General features: G+C 38.6%; 1 protein-coding gene across 1 annotated transcript in view; it reads left to right on the top strand.

Moving 5' to 3' along the window:
* The window catches only part of LOC134351018 (glutamine--fructose-6-phosphate aminotransferase [isomerizing] 1-like), a 104971-nt gene that overhangs the window by 41430 nt on the left and 37574 nt on the right, over positions 1-25967 (top strand). The window contains exons 6-12 of the mRNA XM_063056985.1: positions 719-853; positions 3888-3949; positions 10070-10149; positions 14714-14758; positions 17497-17599; positions 18448-18611; positions 21067-21162. Coding sequence (XP_062913055.1) covers positions 719-853; positions 3888-3949; positions 10070-10149; positions 14714-14758; positions 17497-17599; positions 18448-18611; positions 21067-21162 — 685 coding nt within the window. The remainder of the gene's footprint in view (positions 1-718; positions 854-3887; positions 3950-10069; positions 10150-14713; positions 14759-17496; positions 17600-18447; positions 18612-21066; positions 21163-25967) is intronic.

Here is a 25967-nt window from a genome sequence, read left to right as displayed (position 1 = left end):
CATTGTTATCAATATATTCTTGCGAAATGGTTGCGATTAAGAATCTAGGAGTATGTTATCATTTACAAAGACCGTGCTTGGGCGATGAACAGGTTCTGTTTTCTCAGACGTACATCAGGTGATTTTTGTCCATAACTTCGAAAATACTCAGAAGTCAGTCGGTACAATAACTATACCTCCATAGTGTTATAATAGCTCATTAAAAACTAATGAAAGAGAAGAATTACTATAAGTAGAGATGGGAGAAACTAGTTGCGCTATTCATAGCAACAAATGTATATTGGACTTCTAATTTAATAATTTTATGGGAACTTGTCTGCATTAGGGATATCATAACATGGGTCAGCCACTAGTTTTCCTTTCGCAAATAGCCCATACAGCATTCTCAGTGCAGGTATTCGGATTTATGTCATATTAGCAGTGACCATTAGTGCACCTGATTACTTAACATTTGTCTTCCAATTCTGCCCTCTGTGTGGCACAATTCAGAAAGTGGACCTCCATGTAATTTTTCATCCTTCAGTATGATAGACTGATGCTACACTACATGACACAGTCTGACAAGCTGTGTATGTTGACTTTTGCTTTAACTGTGCGCACGCCCTACCTCTGTAAAGCTGGTAGATGTTGGTTTGTTTCCTCTGTCTTGTAGCAGGAGCTAAGTTACTATTTCTGAGCATTGTATCAATTTCTTTAAGACTTGTATGTCTCATTGCAGGAAAGCAAGGGTTATGAATTTGAATCTGACACTGACACGGAATCGATTGCAAAACTGGTCAAGTATATGTACGACAACCGTGAGGATGACAACATCAGTTTTGCCACCTTGGTGGAGAGGGTTATTCAGCAACTGGTAATATTTTAGACAGATTTGTTATGCTTTATTTTTCATGTTACTTAAAAACAAATAGTAACAATCAAAGGGCGTTAGATCGCTATTAACCTAGCATTCAAACTTCCAAACAAACTCTGAATAAACTATAGAGTCATAGAGAAGTATAGCACTGAGGTGGGCCCTTTGGCGCATGGAGTCCGTGCCAAGCCCATCGACCTACACCCGGATCATAGCCCTCCATACCCCTGCCATGCCATCCATGTACCCATCCAGACTTCTCTTAAACTCTGAAATCGAGCTAGCATGCAACTGGTAGCTCATTCCACACTCTGTCATGACCCTGAGTGAAGATCTTTCCCCAATGTTGCATTACAAACAGTAATTCATCAGAGCAACACACATAGGTTGCTGGAGGAACTCAGCAGGCCAGGCAGCATCTGGGGGGGCGGGTGGGGGAGTACAGTTGACATTTTGGGCCAAAACCTGCCGAACTTCTTAACCAAATGTTTGTGGGTTCAAGTCTAATTTTTGGAAAATGAGCCTATAACCTTCCTTAACTGTGCAACTGCCAATGAGTTGCTAGGTTTGGCTGAAACATTAATCTACTCTACCTGCTCAGGTGAATGCCAAATAAAATCCCAGAACATCCATCAGGAAAACATTGTGCCTTTCTCCAGCACCCTAGTTGACATCCTTGTATTATGAATATTAGGTTAGATTGATAGGATATCATTCTTATTGCTGTTGTGTGGTCTTGATTGTGCATAGTTTTACTGCTCTGCTTTCGGATGTAGGAATGACTATAAAGTGTTCTGGGGAATCCTGATGTAAAAGATTCTTCCATAATTTCAATTTCTTTAGAAAGGGTAAGACAAGGGAACACACACCAGTCCTCATAGAGGGAACAGAAGTAGAAAGAGTGAGCAATTTCAAGTTCCTGGATGTCATCCCCGAGGACCTAACCTAGACCCAACATATCGATGCAGCTACAAAGAAGGCACAACAGCGGCTTGATTTCATTAGGGTTTGAGGAGATTTGGTATGTCACCAAAAACCTTCACATTGCAATGGAGAGCATTCTAACCGACTGTATCACTGTCTGGTATTTGGTGGGGGGCGGGGGGGTACTGTACAGGAGCAAAGTAAGCTACAGAGAGTTGTAAAATTAGTTGGCTTCATCATGGGCCAGCCTCCATACTATCCAGGGCATCATCAAGGAGTGATGCTTCATAAAGGATGTGTCAACCATTAAGGGCCCCCCATCACTCAGGACATGCCCTCTTTTCATTGCTACCATCAGGAAGGAGGTGCAGAAGCCTGAAGGTACTCGACCATTCAGGATCAGCTTTTTCCCTCTGCTGTGTGATTTCTGTATGAACATTGAACCCATGAACAGTAACTCACTACTTTTTTTTTGCACTTGTTATTTAATTTAACTATTTAATATATAGATTGTTATTGTAATTCAGTTTTTTTTCTTCAATGCTATGTATTGCTTAGTACTGCTGCCACAAAGTTAATAAATTCCACAACATGTGCTGATGATATTGATCTTGATTTTGATTCTTGGCACCTTTTTGTTGAAAACCACGCTTGGAAAAGCGGAGTCCAATCATGATACATGATTTTGCTAAGAACTCGTGCACCTGCTGTTCCGGCAAATGCTTTCAAAAAGCTCTCAAAAACGTTAAAAAAGAGTCATGATATTTTCAGAAGTTGTTTGATGCATTAAAGTTTGATGCATGAGATAAGAGCAGATGATGTTGAGAGGAAGTGTGTCAGCATGGACGAGATTGGTCATCGTGCAGAAGTCAGCAAGTCTGAATAAAAAAACTTTCTTCAGGGCAGAAGCATGGAATGCCCCGAGGACCAATTCCATGTTCTCAGTTATGTACAGCTTGTATTAATATCCCAAAAGAGGGGGTGCCAATGACATCAAATAGATACGAGATCATGTTGTGATGCAGATATTAGGTCTTGGGTAGATTGAGTGAATGGACAAAAAATGGTAAATGAAGCGGCATGGAAAGTACGAGGTCATGCACTTTGGTAAGAGGAATCTGAAGGCAACTTATTATCTGAATGGAAAAAGACTGTAGATGAGTATAGTGTAGAGGAATCTAGATATTCTTGTGCACTGGATAGATGTTGGGATGCTTCTACTAGTAGGATAATTTCAAAAGAGAGGATGTAAATACAAAATAAGGGAGTGTTCATTTAAAATTGAGCATCTTGTGGAGGGTGGAAACTCTGATTTTTTTTTTACCCAAAGTGTCAAATTGGTTAGATCATTGTGGATTTTTAAAAGAGATAATAAACATGCACTCTTTTCATTGTTACCATCAGGAAGGAGGTACTGAAGCCTGAAGGCACATGCTCAGCAATTCAGGAACAACTTCTTCCCTTCTGCCATCTGATTCCTAAATGGACATTGAACCCATGAACACTACCTCACTTTTACTATTAATGTTTTTGCACTATTTTAAATTTAACTATTTAATACATATACATTTAATACACATATATACTTACTATAATTAATTTACTTTTCTCATTTACTATCATGTATTGCGTTGTATTGCTGCTGCTATGTTAACGAATTTGATGACATATGCCAGTGATTACTATTGGATGTAAATTATAAGTCCAAAGCAGCAATGCTTATTGATAATATGACCCTTATCAAATATCTGTTATTTGAACTAACACAATAAGATTTGTGATTAAATTGAAAGCTTTATGTTATAATATTGTTTGACGAGATTTCCCATGTACTCAATATATTTGACTTCAGTGTTTTGTATACCCGGAACACAAAGCACACTTTGTGTAGAACTTATCGAATGCAGCACCACCCAAAATTCTCTTGGCAAAGCTTGATATTTTCATGATTTAGATCATGTTTTCAGTTTCACCCTTTGGGGTGTAACATTATTCAAACTTGGAATAACAGAGGGAAATGTGAGGGATTCAAGTTGCTGTTTACGTTTGATTAAATTAGATGCCACATTGTTTTTTCATTCCCTGCTTAAGCTTGTGTTTTGTTCAACAGGAGGGAGCTTTTGCTCTGGTATTGAAGAGTGTCCATTATCCAGGTGAAGCTGTCTGCACCAGGTATGTAAGCTGTCTGAACAGATAATGAATTGACCCATGATCCTCACTACTTTTGCTCTCTTTTTGCACTAGTTACTTAACACGTGTTTGTGTGTGTGTGTTTATTGAAATTTGCAGTATCCTTGTATATTGCACTGTGGTGCTGCCGCAAAACAGCAAATTTCACGACGTGTCAGTGATTTTTTTTATTCTATAGATATAGTGTGCTTCTCGCTGAGGCTTGGCAAAGCAAAAAAAGGAGACATTGCCAACATTATAGGTTAGCAGTTACAATTTTTTATGAGAAAGGCACCACTGGGACATGCTGAAAATGTTATAATTTCTTTTCTGAGCAGTAGGAACTGAAATATGTTCATTATGTTAATGTCATTCAGTAACATGTTTGGGCCCTGAGGTGATGAAGGTCTGGATATTTGCATTTCAAATGATGTAGCTGGCAGCACTACAGAAGTGAAACAATGGACATAAAGATTTGTAAGTAAATCTGACATGGATTGAGAGCACTAGGATGAAAACTAACTAAAAAGACAAAATTTGAAGAGACAATAAAAAAAATTACACTTCTGAGATGAAGTGTTGGGGGAAAATGTTTCCTATGCACCTTATTATTGAACCGCATTTACTTTTGACTGAGATGTTTGTGATTTGGGATTTATTTTGTCAGAAAATAGTTTGGGTTTATGCATGTCTGCAATTTTAATCTTAAATATAATTTGTCTTTTGTGTTATATTACTTGAGTCTTATTTAAATTAAATGAGACACATGCTGTACTTTGGCCAGGAGGACTACAACATCAGTTCAACATTCACTCGGTGGGGAATGCACTAGCATTAGGAAAAGGGAGGAGGATTGTCAAGGGAAAAAGCTGAGAGCAACACTTAGCTCACTAAGGCTACCAAAGAGTAAACTTGGTGCAGTTTAACATAGAATATTAACAATAGCCATTTAATTTAAAGATTAGGTAATTTACCAACATAATTATCACAATAATAAGTGAATAATTTAGCTGTGGAAATGCAGCAGCAGTTATGGTTTGGTTTAACATGGATTAGGATTTTTTATTAGTGAAAAAGGCACTCTCTCAAGTTTTTGTTTTGGAGATTTTTTTTGTCTCTTCGAATTTATACAAGTGAATTGATTTAAATTATTATTCCAAGATTTAATGTTTGATCCATGTACTTTCAAGATTTTCCTTCATTTTCCTTCTGTTTTTTTTATTTAGCTCTTGATATCTGAGAATAAAACTTTTTCTTGCATTCATCAACTTTAAATCTTTACTTGAGGCAGTCATCTAGTCACAATTTTCTATGAAAGTCAATTTTCTAATTAAACCTTGACAAGCATATCTGTACTCAATTATCAAGGAAACAATAAAGGAGCCTTTGTTTGGACGAACTCTTTGCTCAGAGGCTCTCTTCAAGGTCAAAAGGTCAACAGTGAGATTCCAGTTAAAGCTATCCATTAGTAGACTACTTTTTATCTGCACTTAATTAAAAGTTAACAGAATACATCTAAATGTTGCTGGAATTATTTGAAGTCCCAAGCCAACTGTCCAGGAGGCTGGGGGATCTACTTTAGCTAATTATGTCACTTGGATTTTCTTTGTCCAGTATAAATTAAGTTCACATGGTATTTTGCCTCAGAAGTACTGAAATAATATGTAGCAGGTAATCCTAAAATACTGGAAATGCAGTGCCTTTGTATCTCTTGTTGAGCAATGATTTGCAGTGCAATTGGTGTTTTGTTTATATTGTTCATGCATTTTCATATTAATGGTGAACATCCTTTCTCTACTTGGAGCTGTACAGTGGAGAAACAAGCCTTTTGGCCCAACCTGTCCATGCCAACTGTGGTGTCTGTCTACGGCAACCTCACTTCCCTACATCAGACCTGTATCCCTCAATTGCAGGGGTTCTCAACCTGGGGTCACGGACCCCTTGGGAGGGGTCCACAGCATAAAAAAGGTTGGGAACCCCTGGTCTATCCATTTCCTAAGTACCTGGCCGAATTTCTTCCAAATGTAAATGTATCTGTGTCTGCCACCTCCTGTGGTAACTTGTTCCATGTACTTACCACCCTCTACGTGGGAAAAGCTTGCCTTTTAAATTTCTGTCCTCTCACCTGAAACCTCTGCCCCCTTAGAACTAGCCTGCCCTTGGAAAAAGCTGTATCTATCCTGTCCATAATTTGGTAAACATCTGAAAGGTCATTCCTCAGATTCTCTCACTCCATTAAGAACAAACATTGTTGTCTTATCTGTTCTTGTAAGTAAAACCCTCTATTTGAACCAATATCCTGGTGGATCTCCTAACCTGGTCCGTCATGGTGCCCGACGCCGGCCCCCTAGGCCTGAGTTGACGTAGTAATAGTAGTAGTATCTCTTAACCAATGTTCCCTCTAGTTTTTAGTAGTCAGTGTGCGCAAAAATATTATGTTGTGCAAATTTTTTTCCTGTGGCAAAAGTATGTGTGCACTGAATGCACACGTGGCACAGTTTATGTAGGTTTACAAAATAATTGACATAAAACTGCACAGAATAACAACAAAATAACATACATATTTAAGTCACTCAGTTATTTTTTCTCTTTCCTGTCTTTGGCATTTACCCATTCTTTGTAAACTCTATGTAGACTAATAGAACTTCCATCCGATTGATAGCTTTTGATTCTCATTAACATATCCAAATGACATTCACCTAAATGGTTTCTCAGCTTGTTTTTGAGTTGATTCATTCGGCTAAAACCTCGCTCACAGTCCGCACTAGATGCAAAAAAGGTTCCCCTAATGTCCATCAACTGAGCAAGGTCACAAAACTCTTCATTTTGAAGTACAAATGCCACCATTTGAGCAAAGTTTGAAATCAGTTTGGATTTAATTTTTTCTTGCACGGAAAATTTGAAATCATTAAACTGTCTAACTGTTACAGTATTTTCAGCTAGAAAATCATGATATTTTAGACATAAGGCATTAACTTGTTCATCGCTAAGTGTGAAGTCACAATCCGCAATTGCGGAGAAATCAAAAGCTGACCATTCTCGTACCTCATCCTGTAACGCGTAATGACGGATTCTGTTGGCTGAGCTTTTGTACACCGTCCAAATGCAATTTACTTGCCAAATGATGCTTCAAAAAGTCAAGTTTCCAAATATAATCCTACTTCTTTCCACTAGCAAATTCTCCAGCATCTTTCGCATCACGACAATACAAACAGATAACTCCAGTTTCCGAATCATACATAAATATTTCTCGTAGCTGAATGTTCATGACCTCATGAGCTTTCAGTGTCGCAGTTTCTGCTATTTTCTTAAGCCATTCAACTTTAAACAAATTTGCAGTTCTTTTGCGCTTCATGCTCTTCGCTTCTTTTGAATTCTTTCTTTTTAAATCTTTTTATTGAATAAGTATACCAAAAGGTAAGCCATATAAACATTAATACAATGTTAAAATATAATAAAATTACAGAAGGTATCAATACCGAAAAAAAATACTACAAACAATGTAAATTAAACATAAGAAACCACGATAACATAATAGTATACTAAATTTTATATATATATCGATAGAAAAAAAGAAAAAAAAAACCCCCAAAAAAAACCCACCGTGCAACTAACTAAAAGCAAAGCAAAGCAATGGGCTAACTTGAAACCAAACAGAGTTAAACTTAAAATCACGTCCTCAATCCCGACCTCCATTAAAAACAGTGAAAAAAAAACAAGAAGGGTGTATATTACATTAAATGAAAATATCGAATAAAAGATCCCCAAATCTGTTCAAATTTAAATGAAGAATCATAAAGGTTACTTCTAATTTTCTCCAGATTCAAACATAATATCGTCTGGGAGAACCAAAAAAAGGTAGTGGGAGCATTAAGCTCTTTCCAATGTTGTAAAATACATCTTTTCGCCATTAAAGTAAGAAATGCAATCATTCTACGGGCTGAAGGGGAAAGATTACTAGAAATTTTAGGTAGTCCAAAGATAGCAGTAATAGGGTGAGGAGAGATATCTATATTTAATACCTTAGAAATAATATTAAAAATGTCTCTCCAAAAAGTTTCCAAAGTAGGGCAAGACCAAAACATATGAGTTAAAGACGCTATCTGCCCCGAACATCTATCACAAAAAGGATTAATATGCAAGTAAAAACGCGCTAACTTATCTTTGGACATATGTGCTCTATGAACAACTTTAAATTGAATTAGGGAATGTTTAGCGCAAATAGAGGAAGTATTAACTAATTGTAAAATCTGCCCCCAATCATCCACAGAAATGGTAAGCCCCAATTCCTGTTCCCAATCTACCCTAATCTTATCAAATGGAGCTTTCCTAAGTTTCATAATAATATTATAAATCATAGCCGATGCACCTTTCTGACATGGATTAAGGTTAATTATCGAAAATCTTAGTAAGAGTGAACTCTTTCCGATTAATAAACATCTTCCCTTATATTATAAATTTCCATTTAAATTGATTGATAACTATTTTTCTTATCTTGGGATTAAAATTACTTGTAAATATAAAGATTTATTTAAGATTAACTTTCTACCATTAATAGACCATATTACTCAACTTTCATCTAAATGGTTTCCTTTATATTTAACTTTGATTGGTCGTATTAATGCAGTTAAGATGTTTTTTTTGCCAAAATTTTTATATGTGTTTCAGGCATTACCAATTTTTGTTCCAAAATCTTTCTTTGATAAAGTTGACTCTAAGATTTCTTCATTTATTTGGCAGAATAAAAATCCGAGACTGGGTAAAATACATTTACAGAAGGCTAAGAGAGATGGAGGTTTAGCATTACCTAACTTTAGATTCTATTATTGGGCAATTAATATTCGACATATGAAATTTTGGTTACTTGACCAGGATATACTATCTATTCCTAAATGGGTAGCATTGGAACTACAATCTGTTCAGGGCTATACACTTGGCTCTATTTTAGGTTCCTCTCTCCCTTTTGATTCGAAATGCCTTAAGCAGGTGTCTAACCCGATAGTTAAATATGCTTTGCGTATTTGGTTTCAATTCAGAAAATTTTTTCATCTTAATCAATTTGGGTTAGCGATTCCTATTTTAGGTAACATTTTTTCCTCCCTCTTTTACGGATCGCGCTTTTCAAACTTGGAAGACTAAGGGTATTTTACGGTTTTTGGATTTATTTTTAGATGGTTCCCTTATGTCTTTTGAACAACTATCTAACAAATATAATTTATCAAGAATACATTTTTTTAGATATTTGCAAGTTAGAAATTTCCTAAGTACTATACTTTCTTCCTTTCCAATGCTTCCTCCTACATATATTTTAGATTCGATAATTAACCTTAATCCATGACGCTTCTTTTGAATTCGACATAGTGAATCAATTTTTAAAAAATAAAAACTTAGTAAGCTATCTACAGGATTTGAAACAGATCTTTGTAAACTTTACGATATGAACACTGTCCACCAAATATGGCTGCCAGCGTGTTGCAGCTGTACAAGCCAGAACAGGATAGGTGCGGTGACGTAAATTAGTGACGTGCATGTGATAATTGAAAAACTGACCAACTAGTTAACAGAAACAGTTAGCTAAAAGATTATTTTCAATAAGTATAATTGTTAATTACTGCATTATTTTAGGTAACTAACCTTTTGAGCGCACGTTAATTTCCTTTGTGTGCTGGTTGAAAAACGTATGTGTACGTGCGCACACGCGCATAGCTTAGAGGGAACTATGCTCTTAACACTACTTAACAGTCTGCCTGCCACATCCTTATAATATGGTGACCATAAAAACATAGAAATCTACAGCATGTTACAGGCCCTTCGGCCCACAGTGTTGTACCGACCATGCAACCTACCCTAGAAACTGCCTAGGTACTGTGCATGTTTCTTATTAGATTGTGAAGTTAGTTCTACCTGAATTGAAGATGTGTTAGTTCCTCTGTTATTCCTTATACTAAGAGTGTCTATTGCAAAGCCGGGTAAACTTGGACCAGGCCTGCAGTTTCTCACTGCTTGAACCACTTTGGCTACTTTGTGCTGTTTATATCAGCTATGAATATTAGAACAGGCTCAAGAGTTTTTTGTTCTCAGAAATACCAAGAACATTAATGTTAATGTGTTTCATCTCTCAAGGCGTGGGGGCCCTCTACTTATAGGTGTGCGAAGTGAGCATCGACTTTCAACCGACCACATACCTGTACTGTATCGCTCAGGTAAGAAACTTCCATCACCTTGTTCTGTGCGTGCCTTTTGTTCTGACATCCTGTAGAGCTGCAGACTGTAGGAAGTCCCTCATTTGAGATTCACGTTAATCAAAGTTTTTTTTAACTTCCTTGGTGTCTCCCTAGCTTCGGTATGTTCCGCGTAATGAACTGGATGTAAGTCAGTACCAGTTTGTACAAGATATCTCCTGGTAACTAATCACTTCCATTTTTTTTATGCAGAAGTGCTTAAATCAGTTTTGTCCATAAATTGGAAATGCATATAGATGGCTCTATGGTTACCATACCTGCACAGCATTGTAATGAATGACATCAAAAACACACAATTGCTAGGAAGGAATAGCAATTAGTAAAAGTGAGAAGACAGAGGAAACTAATTCAGACATTGTACTTTCAAATTCAGTAATATTACAGCAAGTCCAGGTCGTATGTTGAGCCTTCATTACGCAGTGTTGGCCTGTAAGCAGTTTGTTGATTTCCTTTCCAGCCCCTGTGGGTTGATAATTCATTGGCCACAGATTAACATTTTGTATTGGGTTGACAGATCATGTATCTAAGCTAGCCACTCACTGATGACTAAACTTCAGTGACCTTATTTTATTTAAAGATACGGGCCCTTACAGCCCTTTGAACCACGCCACCCAACAACCTCCTAACCTAATCACAGGACAATTTACAATGACTAATTAACCTACCCAGTGCACCTTTAGACTGTTGGGGGGGGTGGGGTGGGAACCAGAGCACCCAAGGAAAACCCACGCATTCCACGGAGAGGGCGTACAAACTCCTTTCAGAGCATGCTGGGATTGAACTGTGCACTTTGATGCCCCGAGCTGTAATAGTGTTGCACTAACCACTAACATTACTGCGATGCCCACTGGTATCTGGACATAAGCCAGAGGTTGCAACTAATTTATTATTTCAAAGATGAGGAATTTCTTTAGTCATAGGGTGGTGAATCTGTAGAATTCATTGCCACAAACATCTGTGGAGGCAATGTCATTCGATATGTTTAAAGTGGAAGTTGATAGTTTCTTGATTACTAAGGGCATTAAAGGTTATGGGGTGAAGGCAGGAAAATGGTGATGAGAGGGATAATAAATCATCAATGTTGGAATGGAGGAGCAGACTTGATGGGCCAAATGGCCAAATTCTGCTCCTATGTCTTGTGTTCTTGCAGCTTGGAAAATCAAGTACTGTAGTGGAGACAGTGACAGATAAGAAACAAAGAGATTGGATTTTTACATGCGGGCTAGAAACAGTTGCAGTTATTAAAGGTGTAAAGTAAAGGAGAAACTTAAAGGTGCATGTAACAAAGGTGATACAATAATCAGGGGAGGACTTTACTCTATATCTTGACTGAGCAAACCAATTTAACAGTAATTGTATGGAGGATGGATTTATGATTTAGATAAGAGATGATTTTGATAAGAGATGATTTTCTGTACCATTGCATTTGGATCCAACAAAGAACAGGATATTTTAGACCTGACATTGTGCAATGATAAAAATTTAATATTATGTAGTTAAAGATAGTAAAAGAGTGATTATAACATGACAGAAAGTTATTTGAAGATTGGGCACTACTTAGTTCAGTAGAAACTGGAATTGTAAATCTTGACATTTAATAAAGGCATGAAGTATGAACTGGTTATAAAAAGTACATTCAAAGGTATGAAAATAAACACAGTGGCTAACATTTAAAAATTAAAACCTAGTTTAAAGCAATAAAAATGTTCCTTGAGGCTTAAAATCCCAGCAGGAAATGTGGTCCAGCCATAGCTAACGAGAGAATAAATACAGAATTAGATCAAAGGCAAAAGCTTAGTGTTGCCAAAAAGAGCAGAAAGTTTGAGGATTAGAAAAATATCTGAACACTGCTAAGGAGGGTCAGGAAATTGATAAGGAAGGGGAAAGTAGAATACAGGAATAGTCTACCAAGGAAGCATAAAAACCTATATTTAAAAAGAGATTAGTAAAAGTTAATGTGAATCTCTTAATATCTGCAAGTGAAATTATATTGTGGAATAGAGAAATGACAAAGAAATTAGACAAGTACTTTGAGTCATCTTTATGGATAATGTGCAGAAATCCTTGAGAGTCTAGAGTTCAAAATTCAATGTAAATTTATTATCAAAGTATATATATGTCACGTTATGCAACCCCGAGATTCATTTTTTGAGGGCATATTCAGCAAACCCATAAAGTAGTAACTATAACAGGATCAACGAAAGATCAACCAAAGTGCAGAAGACACCAAACTGTGCAAGTGCAAATATAGATAAGTAGCAATAAGTGATGACAACATGAGGTAGAGTCCTTAAAGTGAGATCATTGGTTGTAGAAACATTTCAGCAATGGTGCAAGTGAGTGTAGTTATCCCCTTTAATTCAAGAGCCTGGTGGTTGAGGGGTAGTAACTGTTCTTGAACCTGGCGAATGAAGAGTTGGAAAAACAAGAAAAAAATGATGGAACTGAAAGGCAGGGATTTCTCAGGACCCGATAATCTGCAGCCCAGGGTTGTGAGAGGTGGATTTCGAGATGCAGAATTCACTCTGTCATTTTGCAGACTTTAGAGTAGTTCTCACAGGTTGGAAGGTAGCACATATGAACCCACAATTTAAGAAAGGAGAAAGAAAACTGATAACGACAGACAATTAGCTTGATGTCTTGAAGAAACGATAAGAATTCTTAGAAAGTAGAATTGGACAGAATCAGCATGAATTAATGAAAGGGAAAATATGTTTGATTAAGGAAATTGTAACCAGTAGAATGGATAGAGGGGACTTGGTGGATATGTTGCATTTAGAAAGGTGTGCTTTCGACAGTGGCCGGCACAGTAGTGTCGTGGTTAGTGTAACACTTTACAATAACAGTGATCAGGGTTCAAATCCCACTGCTGTAAGGAATTTGCATGTTCTCCCCATGATTGTGTGGCTTTCCTCTGGGTGCTCCAGTTTCCTCCCACATTCCAAGGATTAAGGTTAGTAATTTTTGGGCATTCCTTGTAGGCGCTGGAAGCTTGGCGACACTTGGACACTGCCCTCAGCACATTCTCGAACTGTGTTGGTCGTTGACGCAAACATTGCATTTCACTGTATGCTTTGATGTACATGTGACAAAGCTAATCTTTATCTTTAGTTCACAAGTTGATTGATTGTATGAAGGGTCTGTCCTTTAAGGAGATATCAAACAGAGTGGACCCAAACTTACTGAAGCATATGAAATTTTTAGTGAGCTTGCCAAGATAGATTTAAGAATCATATTTCCCCTGGGTGGGATAGTTAAAAACAGGGTTAACAATTCTCAAATAAGGGGAAGGAGAAGAAATTCATTTACTGAAGATGATGGTGACTTTTAATTCTGTGTTCAAGAGGATTATGAAGGCTCAGTGACTGTTTAAATTCAAGGCAGAGATCAATAGGTTTTAGAATTTTAAAGTATGGAGAGAGTTATTGCAAGAAAGTAAAAAAAACAATTAGCCATGATCTAATTGATGGGCAGAGTGTACACGTGCAGCAGCAACCTATTCCTGCTGTTTCTTTTGTTCTTAAATGATAAGCATCAAATAGCCTGTGGACAGTTAGTGAATAAGTTCCAATGAATAACAACTCCCATGCAGAAATTTAGGAAATGTACCTCTTCATGAATCCAAGAAGGTACAGACAACCTCAGGTAGGGGACAACAGAAATGCAAATTAGATGTTCAAATTACATACAACGTCAAAAGGCTGGGTGGTGTTGTGAATCTGCATTTGATTCTGAAGGTTATTTGGGTGGGAACTGCTTAGTGCAAATAGTTCCAAGTACATAATGGGGAAAATATTCAGGTCGCTACATTTTAGAATTTATCAAATATTTCACATAAAAATTATACTAGATGTGAAAACAACATCAACACGCCTTAAAACAAAATGTCAACTTAGAGTTATTTTTAAAAAGGTTGCAAACGCAAACAAGTGAAAGCCTTCATTGTGAAACCTGCCATGGTCAGATAGATCTAGATGTAACCAAGTTGCGGGAATGGATGGATGATATGAGGCTTCTTGCTAGTTTTCAACTTCAAAAATTCTCTGCAGAAATCAAACAATCCAGGATATTTTAGGTGAAGTAAATTAGCGCTATTCTGTTGATCACTACATTTAAAAAAAAACGGATTGCTTAATCTGTAATGGCAAAAGGCAAATGATTGTTCAAATCTTATTTCCTCCCCTCACACAGATCAGCGTCCAGCTGCTTTGTGCTTGAGTATGGAGTTTTACAAAGCCAAATCTCTTACTAGCTCTTCTTTTAGTTTGTCCTGACGAAGGGGCTTGGCCCGAAACGTCAACTGTACCTCTTCCAAGAGATGCTGCCTGGCCTGCTGCGTTCACCAGCAGCTTTTATGTGTGTTGCTTGAAATTCCAGCATCTTCAGATTTCCTCGTGTTTGAGTTTTACTTCTGTTGCCTCTGAATGCCCTGAGCCAAACAGATACTCAACTGTGAAGAATCAGATGCACTAATTGGTGGTCTTTTGCTTTTAGTATTTTACTTTTGTTGATTTTATATTTCCAGCTAATTTTAAAATGGATGACAAATCTGAAGAATCTGAAAGCAATGGTATTGAATTTTGGCTGAGTTTTTTTTATATCTTGGAATGGTGCTAAACCTGGCAATGAAGTGGAAGGGTTAATTGATAAATTGGTGATTGGTGCTGGTGCTGCTTTCCTGTACGAGTCCTTAAAAATGGGACTAAGCAGTGAATATTAAAACGGGAAAGCCTGTGGAAACACTCAGATCAAGCTACCTGGCTCTTAAAAGTGCTTCCAGTAGTTTCTATATTTGTATCAGATTCCTGGCAATTGATTTTTCACTTGCTGGAGATTAAATTGCTCATCATCCAGCTGGTACTGTTGCATAACATAGTTCAGCATTGTTTATGCTGTGACTTTGAGCTTGAGAAAGTTAACAATTAGAATTTGCATATTCAGCAGTCATTCAGTAGTTGACGCCACTTTCCTGTAAGTAGAGACTACTTTTTATATTTATTCTTAGATTTATAGATTTACAATTTCTGCAGAGTTTTATATATTGACGTATGCAGAAATGTATATACTCTATGCAGAATATTTATTCAGACATTAAAAACAATGTCTCTCACACACATTTTATCTGTGGCACTTCAGTGTAGTTTATCTCAAGGAAAGCAGCACCAATCTTTGGTAATGTACAACTAAAACTGAGGTATCAGCCTTGTCTTTGGTGTCCAAGATTTTGCATGTCATGAACACGAGAAACTGCAAATGTTGGAAATCCAGAGCAACACACTCAATGTGTCGAAGGAACTCAGTAGGTCAGGTGGCATCTGTGGAGAAGAATAAACTGTTATGTTTTTGGCTGAGACTCTCCATAAGGTCCTGATCATCGACTGTTTATTCCCCTCCATAGATGCTACTTGACCTGCTGAGTTCCTCCAGCATTTTGTGTGTGTTGCTCAGGATTTTTCTCTCTTCTCTCTTCACACTTCTGGCATTCTTGTTAGTGGTTAAAATACCTGGAGAGAATGGGGTTTGCTTTAAGTCTCATTCAGCTGTGGGATAAGTTTAGATTGCCAGTTTCTTTCTCCTACAGTTATGCATACCAGGGAAAATGAATACAAGCAGTAAATGGTCCACAAACGGGACTGGTTCTGAAAACATCTGTGCATCATCCCCTCTAACATTTAAGACTTTAGATATTTATAACAAAAATGCATTTTCAATACAGGTGAATATTTTAATTGATTTAGTCAATTAAAATCGTTTTTATCATCATTACAAATCTTGCAGACTACAAACTCTATAGTTATTCTTATCTGTGTCTTGTGGCGCAGCAGGCAGCAACCTTGCAGCTTCTTCAGTATTTTCTGTTTTGTTTACGAGGCCGAATTGCTAGCTGATGCTCAACCCTGCACGGATGGAAAGCGTGCAAGGAACTGGCCGGATTCACCTAGGAACACTTGCCCAAAGTCCGGTGCTAATACCACTACACCACAGGTCAGCACAAACTGTATGGCATAGCTAAAATCCAGATAGATGCTTCCAAATCATGAACAGAAATTAAAGAAATTTCCTTTGGGGTGTTTTCTTAATGATTAACAGCTATTAAAAGGACAAGACAACCAAAATTTAAACAAGTTTCATATTTCAATGAAAAATGATGCCCAATGTCCTACATAGCCAATGACTGTCAAATGAAATGATCTGATATGCATACAGGTGAAATTTTCACAAATGGCAAAAGACAAAGATCAAACCAGCTGTTTCTTTTGGTAGAGCGAAGCTTTTGGGCAAAGGCACATAAGGAGCTTGCTGTTCTTCATAAAATACCAACAGTTTTTCATGATTGTTGCTGTTGGACCTTTAGTGTCCATCTGAAGCGTCATGTGGGGACTCTTTGTAGTCCTAAAGAAGTCAGGTGATAAAGGGTTTATGTAAAAAAAAGGTGATTTCATCATCTCAGTGTACTTGCTTCTGAATTAGAAAAACAATTGGTTCATGCCTCTCTATAGACCTGAACCCAATTTGGGGTCTATACTGCAATGGAATCCTGAGATTTTACTCTAATCTGCATTTTAAAGTGGGCAAATATACTTGCCCAAAAGACTATACGTTAGATGATACAATAATCCATGAGGACTCCAGTGAAGTGCTTCTTGTTGCTTCAAATTGTGAGGTTATCAGATTAGGCATCTTAGTTGATAGCTCACAGCAGCAGTCCTTTGTTTCTCCTATTTCTTCCGAGCATTCTCTTTTGTTTCAGAATCCCAGCATCTGCTTTGTTCATCATTTTACAAGTTCCAGTGTGCTTTTTACCACCCTCCCTAATGATCACCTTCATATGTTAACTAGATAGCTCCCAAGACGTTGTGTTTCCTCATCAGTTTTGGTCTCTACCCTATTGCACTCAATTCCTCCCTTGCCCTCCAGCACAATTGTTCCCTTGCTTTTCTAGCTGCAATGAAGCATCGTTGACCTGAGATGGTAACTCTCTACTGGAGCTGCTTGACCTGCTGAGTATTCCCACATTTTCTGTTTCGATTGTAGATTTCCCAGCGACTATAGTTTATTGTTTTTCAAAACCCCAAATTTTAATTTTGGCTAAATTAGTGATTTGATCTCTTTATATAATAAATTGTGGACTTGCATTGAAATGTTACAGGGGATTGCTGCATGGTTTCTATTTTCTGTAAGGTGGCAGTCTATTATGTGCACAAGTGTTGACTTCATGCTCTGCTGGTTCTTATTTTCTGTAAGGTAGCAGTCTTAGATAAATTATTACATGCACAAGTTGTTGACTTCATGCTCTGCATTTTACAGCCAAAGATAAGAGCAGCTGCAGCCTACCTCGTGCAGACAGCACCACCTGCCTGTTTCCAATGGAGGAAAAAGCTGTTGAGTACTACTTTGCATCAGATGCCAGGTAAGTTCAGTTTCCTTAATTATTGGATCAGTGGACATCTCGGGCTCTTATATTGTATATAGGGCAGCTGCAAGACATGATGAAGGGTCCCGGCCCAAAATATCAACTATTTCTTCTTCTTCCCCATAGATGCAACCCGGGTTGCAGAACTCTTCCAGCATTTTGTGTGTGTTGCTCTGGATTTCCAGCATCTGCAGAATCTCTTGTGTTTACATTTGGATCTGTTCTTTTTCCCCTTTTGGTCAATCACAGTACAATAATGCTGGAGAGATCTTTTGGAGAAAGTTACAAGGATATTGTCAGGGCTTTCGTTGTGAGGAAAATTTGGCAAGGCTGGAGTTGTTTTCCCTCGAACAGAAGAGGTTGAGCTTTGTTTAATCACTGTATAAAATTATGGAAGATTATATTGGATGAACAGAAAATTCCAATTTCCCTGTGCAGGGAGTCAATATTTAGAGGGTATGGATTTAAGGTAATAAGCAGGATTAGAAAGATTGTACATAGAGGGTTAAAAAATAAATATTGAGAGGAAAAGCTTTGAGCCTTTCTGTCGTCTGTAAATAAAAATATAAAATTATATAAAAATAAAAAAAAATACCTGAATGAGCACTTGATGTGCCATAATCTGCAAGTCTGCGGCTGGTCAACGTGGAGCTGGGTTGGTTTCAGTGGCTCTTTGTCAGCCTGCATGACTGACACCAGCTGCTCTAAGTTTCTTTGATTAAAGGTTAAGTAAGAATAAAAGACTTGAACTGCCTTTCCAGGTGGAAGGAGTGACCCACCGAGATTGTAACATTCTACTAACATTTACAGTGTTGTTCTCTTTGTATCACACTTGTGTCCAACAGTGCTGTGATTGAACATACCAACCGAGTCATCTTCCTGGAGGATGACGATGTGGCAGCTGTCGTGGATGGGCATCTCTCCATTCACAGGATCAATCGCAGAGCGGGGGACCATCCAGCTCGAGCCATCCAAACCCTGCAGCTGGAGCTGCAACAAATCATGAAAGGTATGGTCGGGCAGGTAGCTAGTTGTATTCTGGAGAGTTAATTTCAAGGAACAATTCCTTGATCAAGAAACAGAGGGGATTTTATTGGTAGTTGGTTTCTTATTGTCACATGTACCAGGGTACAATAACAAAGTCTGTTTGCACACCAACCTGATAGATTATTCCAAATATGACTATATCAAGGCAGTACACAAAGAAAAACGCTAACACACTCATAGAATGCAGGAAATAGTGCTACAGTTACAGAGAAAGTGTAATGTGGACAATAAGATGCAAGGGCCATGACAAGGTAGATGGAGACATCTCACTGGCCTCTTTATCTTATCCTGTACTTAACTGTATGAAAATTGCATTTGGAGGTGGTTGGAAACAGACAGGAATTAGACATTTGGACAAGATCAGAAAAAGCTGCAGAGGGTTGTAGACTCAGCCAGCTGCATTATGGGCACTAGCTTCCCCACCATTGAAGACATCTTCAAAAGGCGATCCCTCAGGAAGATGGCTTCATCCTTAAGGACCCTCACCATCCAGGACATACCCTCTCCTCATTACTAACATCAGGGAGAAGATACAGGAGCCTGAAGTCATGCACTCAATGTTTTAGGAACAGCTTCTCCCCCTCTGCTGTTCTTTTATTTATTTATATATATATATAAAATATGTGTGTGTGTATGTATATATGTATATATATGTGTGTGTTAGAATATTCCGTTTTCCCTAACATGTCTATCGACTCCACTCTAATTGTTCTACCACCCATCAACACGAGTAGTAATGTGCAGTAACTAGTTAATCTGTCAATTAACACTTCTTTGAGAAGTGGAAGAAAGTCGGGCTACCCGGGGGAAATCCATGGAGTCAGAGGACGCAAGTACAAATACAGCATAATTTATTTCTGAAGAATGTTCACTTTTCCAGATGACTCATTTAGAAGCAGAATTCTGTAAAAATTGATGACCTACCTTCTCAGTGGAAAATACAGGGGATGGAGAAAACAGTCAAAGAAATATTCCAATGTTTATCAGGAGTAACTAACTTAAAAGAAACTAAATTTGGGCAAACAAAGCATTTTGAGATCCTGTGGTAGTTTGCTATATGTGAGGAAAATCTATTTGCATGCGCATAAGTAACTCCCTCACCGAGACTCATACAGCAGCTTGGCTCGTTAGCTAACTCTGCTAGCAGTCTGGTGACTCAGCAGTGAGAAGACCGTCTTTTATAAGCAATATACGTCTACGGTAGGAATGACTTGGGGCTCAACCAAACAGGAACATTGGGATGTTCTGAATAAAGGAACCTGAATCTGAGCAACTGCTGTGTAAATACTGCCCATACACAGTTATCGGTAGCCCAGAAATGGCAGTTTGCACACCAGCGTAAAATTATAAAGTATATTTACTAAATTTCAACCAGTCAACAGAGAAAGAAAAAGACACATAAAAGAGCCTATTACAGTTAAACTAGTCCAATGTGCACATAAATGTTGGAGCTCGTTTCTGTAGCAGTCCGGTGTTTCGCTTTACTCGTGCGCTGAACCCACATTCTGCATGAAGGGCACCAGCCACAGCTCAAACTTCCCTTGAAGACCCATCTCGAATGAACTGGCTCTCTCAGGAGTATTGACACTTCCTCCTTGGAGCCATTCATCTGCACAAAACACTTCTTACAACGGAGTTTCTCCTTCCATTTGCATTCTGTGGCATCTTCCCTTGTGCCTGCTCAGCAGCTCTCACCCAAAAGACTCCATCCTTCAGAAATCTGATCCCACCCAGCTTTCCCGAATCATCGTCTGGGCAGAAAATTGCAATTGGCTGACACAACATTCCTAAGTTGGACAACATAGCTCCTTATTTTTAGCCGAAGCCAAAACACTCTTACCAGCAGGATGCATTGCTAAAATAAAATACCTCACAGCCTAGCAGTAGAAATCTTAACCAGGGCATCATACATACATTTAGGAACAGGTTCCGGAACAATTATTATTCTTCAACTATTGGGCACCTGAACCTGTGTGGATAACCTCACTTACCTCAGCACTCAGCTGATTCCACTGCATATGGATTCATTTTTAAGGATTCTATAACTCATGTTTTCAGTATTATTTAATTTTTTGTATTTGCAGTTTGTTGTCTTTTGCACATTGTTTGCTTGTCAGTCGATATGTGTAGTCTTTCACTGATTCCATTATATTTCTTGTGTTCTACTGTAAATGCCAGCAAGTAAATGATATGCTGACGTGTACTTTGATAATTTTTCTTTGAACTTTGAAGTAATCAGTATTTAGTTAAGAATTTTCAATTCTTCCAATGTGAAAACAGTCATTCTCCTTTGATACCATCTACATTGGTGTTGACATCCCAGAACTGTTGACCTGGAAGTGTGTCATCCAACCCTCTGTGCATAGTGATATCATGTCATAATTTATGTTTCCCCTTCTCTCTGATTTTCCTTTTAGGCAATTTCAGCTCATTTATGCAGAAGGAAATCTTTGAGCAGCCCGAGTCTGTGCTGAACACAATGAGGGGAAGAGTCAACTTTGATGAGTATACAGGTAACGAGTGAAAATCAGTTATTTCGCATTGTTCACTTTCCCCACTTGATGCACTGCCCATAGGGAGCTAAGACCTGGAGTCTTGTGGTAGTTCTCAACTCATAACAGGTCCACAGTTTTTGTAGCAATACAAACGCAAGACAGAAAGCAGGCTTCTTGATGGATCTTGAATCAGAGGACCTGCAAGAACCAATTATACTGGTGTGATTCATCATTGAAATTAAGTATTGCTAAATAATATTCTTGTACAAATTTCTTTGCTATATTAATTTGTGTTTTTGTTCAATTTGAGGCTTCTTTTTATTCTTCCTGCCTTTTTAAAAAGATGAATTGTTAAGTTTTGGAATGCTAGTGAGATGGGAGTAGAGGCTTTGGTAGTGCATTCTTCCTTGAACAGGAAATGTTTAAGATTCTGAATGGTGAACTTTTTTTTTATCAAGGATCATTTGGCAACTCTGTATTTTCTATGAGCCTTGCTGGGTACGGAAGGTACCTAATTTTTAAACATGGTAGCTTTTGTTCTGTAATTTATACATCTATTTGTATTGTACATTGGAATAGCACCATGTCAAGAAAAAGCCTTGTGAGTCTCTGAAGCCCAAGGAATCTCTTGACGCTTTGGAATCAGAGTGTACTTTAAAGCAACATGCACAATTTGCTGGAGGATCTCAGCAGGTCAGGCAGCATTTATGGAAATGAATAAACAGTTGACGTTTTGGGCCAATTTAACCCTGGGCTTAAACTGCTTCTTGAACTGTGAAATGCTTAAGCATGACACTAAAGGTGTAACACAAAATGCACTTTTTTTGATATCGCAGTTTCTGGTGATCCTTATTTGAAAGTGCAGTATTTAACTTAAAATTTTTTGATGCATACCAATGTGATTTTGTGGCCTCAAAACAGATTTGGGTGTAGATTTTGTATATTAAAATTAAAATCATATCTGAATGCAGTAGAGCTGCAAGTATAGTGATTGGTATTTGTCAAGACCTGTTAAGAGGTGCATTGGCTTTCTTGTGAAAATACTGTTGTGCAACTAACAAAGATGAATGTCTTGCATGCCTACAAGCTGCTGGAAAGGTGTGCATTGGGGCTGTGAATAAGGCAGAATGTTCTATATATAATTGTTACACTGTTATTCTTCACAAGGTACTAACAATGCAGTAATCATAGAAATAAAAGACAGTCCAAGGTAGTTTATGTATTTCGAAAGATTATAGTGTCTACCCATTAAAGCTTAAAGTTGTTTCTCCTATAGTACCAGGTCTCCATCTGGAGTCTGAAAAAAATATCAGCAGACAATTGGTTCCTTGTGACTGATCCACAATTAAATGATGGTTATTTGTGACAAAGTTCAATATCCAAGCTGCCTTTGGCCCATGTTCCATAAAAACAGTAAGGAAAATATTACTTATTGGCACTCTTGTAACAACCAGTGACTGGTGAAGGGATGAGTCTGTGACACGCAGCAAATTGGATTAATTGCACAGCTCAAGCAACCCAGTTCAATTCCGAACTCTGGTGCCATTTGTGGGGAGTTTACACATTCCCCCTGTGCTCTGGTTTCCTCCTACATCCCAGAGGTATACTGCTAAATTGTTGTTGACTGCAAATTTTCCCAGTGCAGATGGGTTACAAAGGAATGAAAGGGAATTGATGGGTAAGTGAGCAGGATTAGGTTACAAGGAGTGAAAAAAGTGGTGTAGGGCTGATAGGATTACTCTGCTGGGAACTAGCATAGATCATTTTGCACACCATAGTCCTGAAGGACCGCTAGATCGCAGGAGTTCCCAACGTGGGGTCCACAGACTCCTCAGTTAATGGCATGGGTTCATGTTTTTTTTAGAGAAGTCTGGGAACCCCTGGCATAGAGGGAGAGAAAGTTTAAAAGAAGCGAGTGGGGTCATTCAGCGCATCTTGTGTGCCACAGTTCATGAGGAGACACTGGATTGCTTAGAGGGCGAGAGAGTTTAAAGGAAGCCAGTGGGTGCGATCAGCACATTTTGTGTGCCACCGTACCCGTGGAGACATTGGATTGTGCATAATTAGGCACTTAGCAAGGACCAATAATTTTTTAAAAAGTTAGGTTAGGTGGAGTGGCCACTTTGTGAGTGGGCCAGTGTTGGAGAGGGGAGTTGAGTCTTTCACTCATTGAGGCTTCAGTGAACAGAGGTGTAGGCTGTAGGAAGGTTTTTTCTCATTATTTATTTTTCTTCCTTTCTTATTGCACATTTAGAGCAGTGGGGATGCCAGACAGGCTAGTGAAATGCTCCTTTTTGCGGGACATGGGAAGGCAGGGAGGCCTCTAGTGTCCCTGACGACTACACTTGCAAGAAGTGCATCCAGCTGCAGCTTCTAACAGACTGTGTTGAGTTGGAGCTGGAACTGGATGAACTCTGGATCATTCAGGAGGCTGAGGGGTTGACGGACAGAACATACAGGAAGGTAGTTACACCTAAGCTGCAGGACACAGGGAACTTGTTGGTTAGGGGAACACAGAGGAGGTTTTAGGGACGAGAATGAGATTCCCGGATGGTTTGTTGCCTCCTGGGTGCCAGGGTCAGGGACATCTTGGATCAAGTCCATAGCTTTCCTAAGAGGGATGGTGAGAAGCCAGAGGTTGAAGTCCACATCACCTCCAGTGACATGGTGGGATGGATGATGAGGTCCTACGAAGTGAAGTCAGTGTGTTAGGTGCAAAGTTAAAGGGCAGGACCTTCAGAGTTGTGATCTCAGGATAGCTAGCGAGTCCAGTATTAGGAAAATCATACGGCTAAGGAGTTGGTGCAGGAGGGAAGGGCTTTAGATTTTTGGATCATTGGTCTCTCTTCCAGGGAAGTTGGGACCTGTACAGAAGGGATGATTTCCTCCTGAACTGAAGGGGAATTAATATCTTAGTAGGAAGGGGGTACTAGTGTTATATGGGGCAGGGGGAGGATAGGGGTCGTGTTTAAACTGGAGTTGCATGAAGATGGGAACCAAAGTGCCAGAATAGATAGTGCTGTGGTTGTAGAGAAGGATGCTATTAAGCCTACATACAAAGTCAAGAATCTGAAAGGTCAAGCATGGTGGGACTAATGTTCTGAGCTACATATATTTCAATGCAAGAAGAATGTAAGAAAGGCAGATAAGTTTAGCGCATGGATCAGCATGTGTAATTATGGCATTGTAGCCATTAGTGAGGATCGGTTGCAGGAAGGACAAGATTGGCAGCTCATTGTTCTGGGGTTCCGTTGTTTTAGACGTGATAGAGTGGAGTCTTTACCATTCGGGGAAAATGACACAGCAGTGCTCAGAACAGACTGGAGAGCTCGTCTAGTGAGGCTTTATGGATAGAACTGAGGAATAAGAAAGATATGACCATGTAAGTGAGATTATATTTATAGACCACCCAACCGTCTTCAGGATTTGGAGGAGCAAATTCATAGAGCGATCATAAACTGTTACAAGAAACATAAGGTTGTTATTGTAGGTGATTTTAACTTCCCACGTATTGACTGGCTCTCCCATACTGTAAAAGGCTAGATGGGAAAGAGTCTGTCAAATGTGTTCAGGAAAGTTTCCTTGATTAGTAGAAGTCTTATCTAGAGAAATTGCGATGCTAGATCTCCTATTAGGGAATATGACAGGGTAAGTAGCAAAAGTTTGTGTAGGAGAATACTTTGTATCTAGTGATCATAATGCCATTAGTTTCAAGGTAATTATGGAAATGGATAGGTCTGGTCCTCCGGATGAGATTCTAAATTGGAGAAAGGCCAATTTTGATAGTATCAGAAAGGATCTGGCAAGTGTGGATTGGGACAGGTTGTTTTCTGGCAAAGCAGTACTTGGTAAGTGGAAGGCCTTGAGAAGTGAAATTTAAAGAATACAGGATTTTTATGTTCCTGTCAGAATAAAAAGCAAGGATAACAGATTTGGGGAAACTTGTTTGTTTGGTTTTTTTTTAGAGAGATATACAGGCCCTGGTTCAGAAAAAGGAGGTGCATAGCACATATCGGCATGCAGGAACAAATAGGGTACTTGAGAAGTATAAGAAATGCAAGCGATCACTTAAGGAAATCAGGAGGGCTAAAAGAAAACATGAAATTGCTCCAGCAGACAAGGTAAAGAAGAATCTTCAGGGTTTCTATAGATATATTAAAAGCAAAAGGCTAGCAAAGAATAAAATTGGTCCTCTGGAAGATCAGAGTGGTAGGCAATGTGTGGAACGGAAAGAGATTTGGGAGATCTTAAGTGGGATTTTTTTGCATCTGTATTTACTCGGGAGACAGGCACAGAGTCTACAGAGGTGTGGTGATGGAGCAGTGAGGTCATGGCCCCTCTGCAGATTACAGAGGAGAAGGTGCTTGGTGTGTTGAAGTAAATTAGGATTTATAAATCACCAGGGCCTGACAAGGTGTTCCCTTTGATCCTGTGGGAGGCTAGTACAGAACTTGTAGGGGCTCTAGCAGAGATATTTAAAACATCCTTAGTCACAGGTGAGGTGCCGGAGGATTGAAGGATAGCTAATGTTCTGTTGTTTAAGAAAGCTCTTAAGAATAAGCCAGGAATTTATAAGCTGGAGAGCCTGACATCAGTAGTGGGAAGGTTATTGAAAGGTATTCTGAGGGACTGCAGATAATAAGTATTTGGATAGACAAGGACTGATTAGAGATAGTCAACATGGCTTTGTGTGTCTTAAGTCATGTCTAATCGATCTTAAGAGTTTTTCAAGGAAGTTACCAGGAAAGTTGATGAAGGTAAGGCAGTGGATGATGACTACATGCACTTTAGCAAGGCCTTTGACAAGATCTCACATAGGAGGT

Source organism: Mobula hypostoma, chromosome 8, assembly GCF_963921235.1.
Source record: "Mobula hypostoma chromosome 8, sMobHyp1.1, whole genome shotgun sequence".
Lineage (NCBI taxonomy): Eukaryota > Metazoa > Chordata > Chondrichthyes > Myliobatiformes > Myliobatidae > Mobula > Mobula hypostoma.
This window is presented reverse-complemented; position numbering and strand designations above follow the sequence as displayed.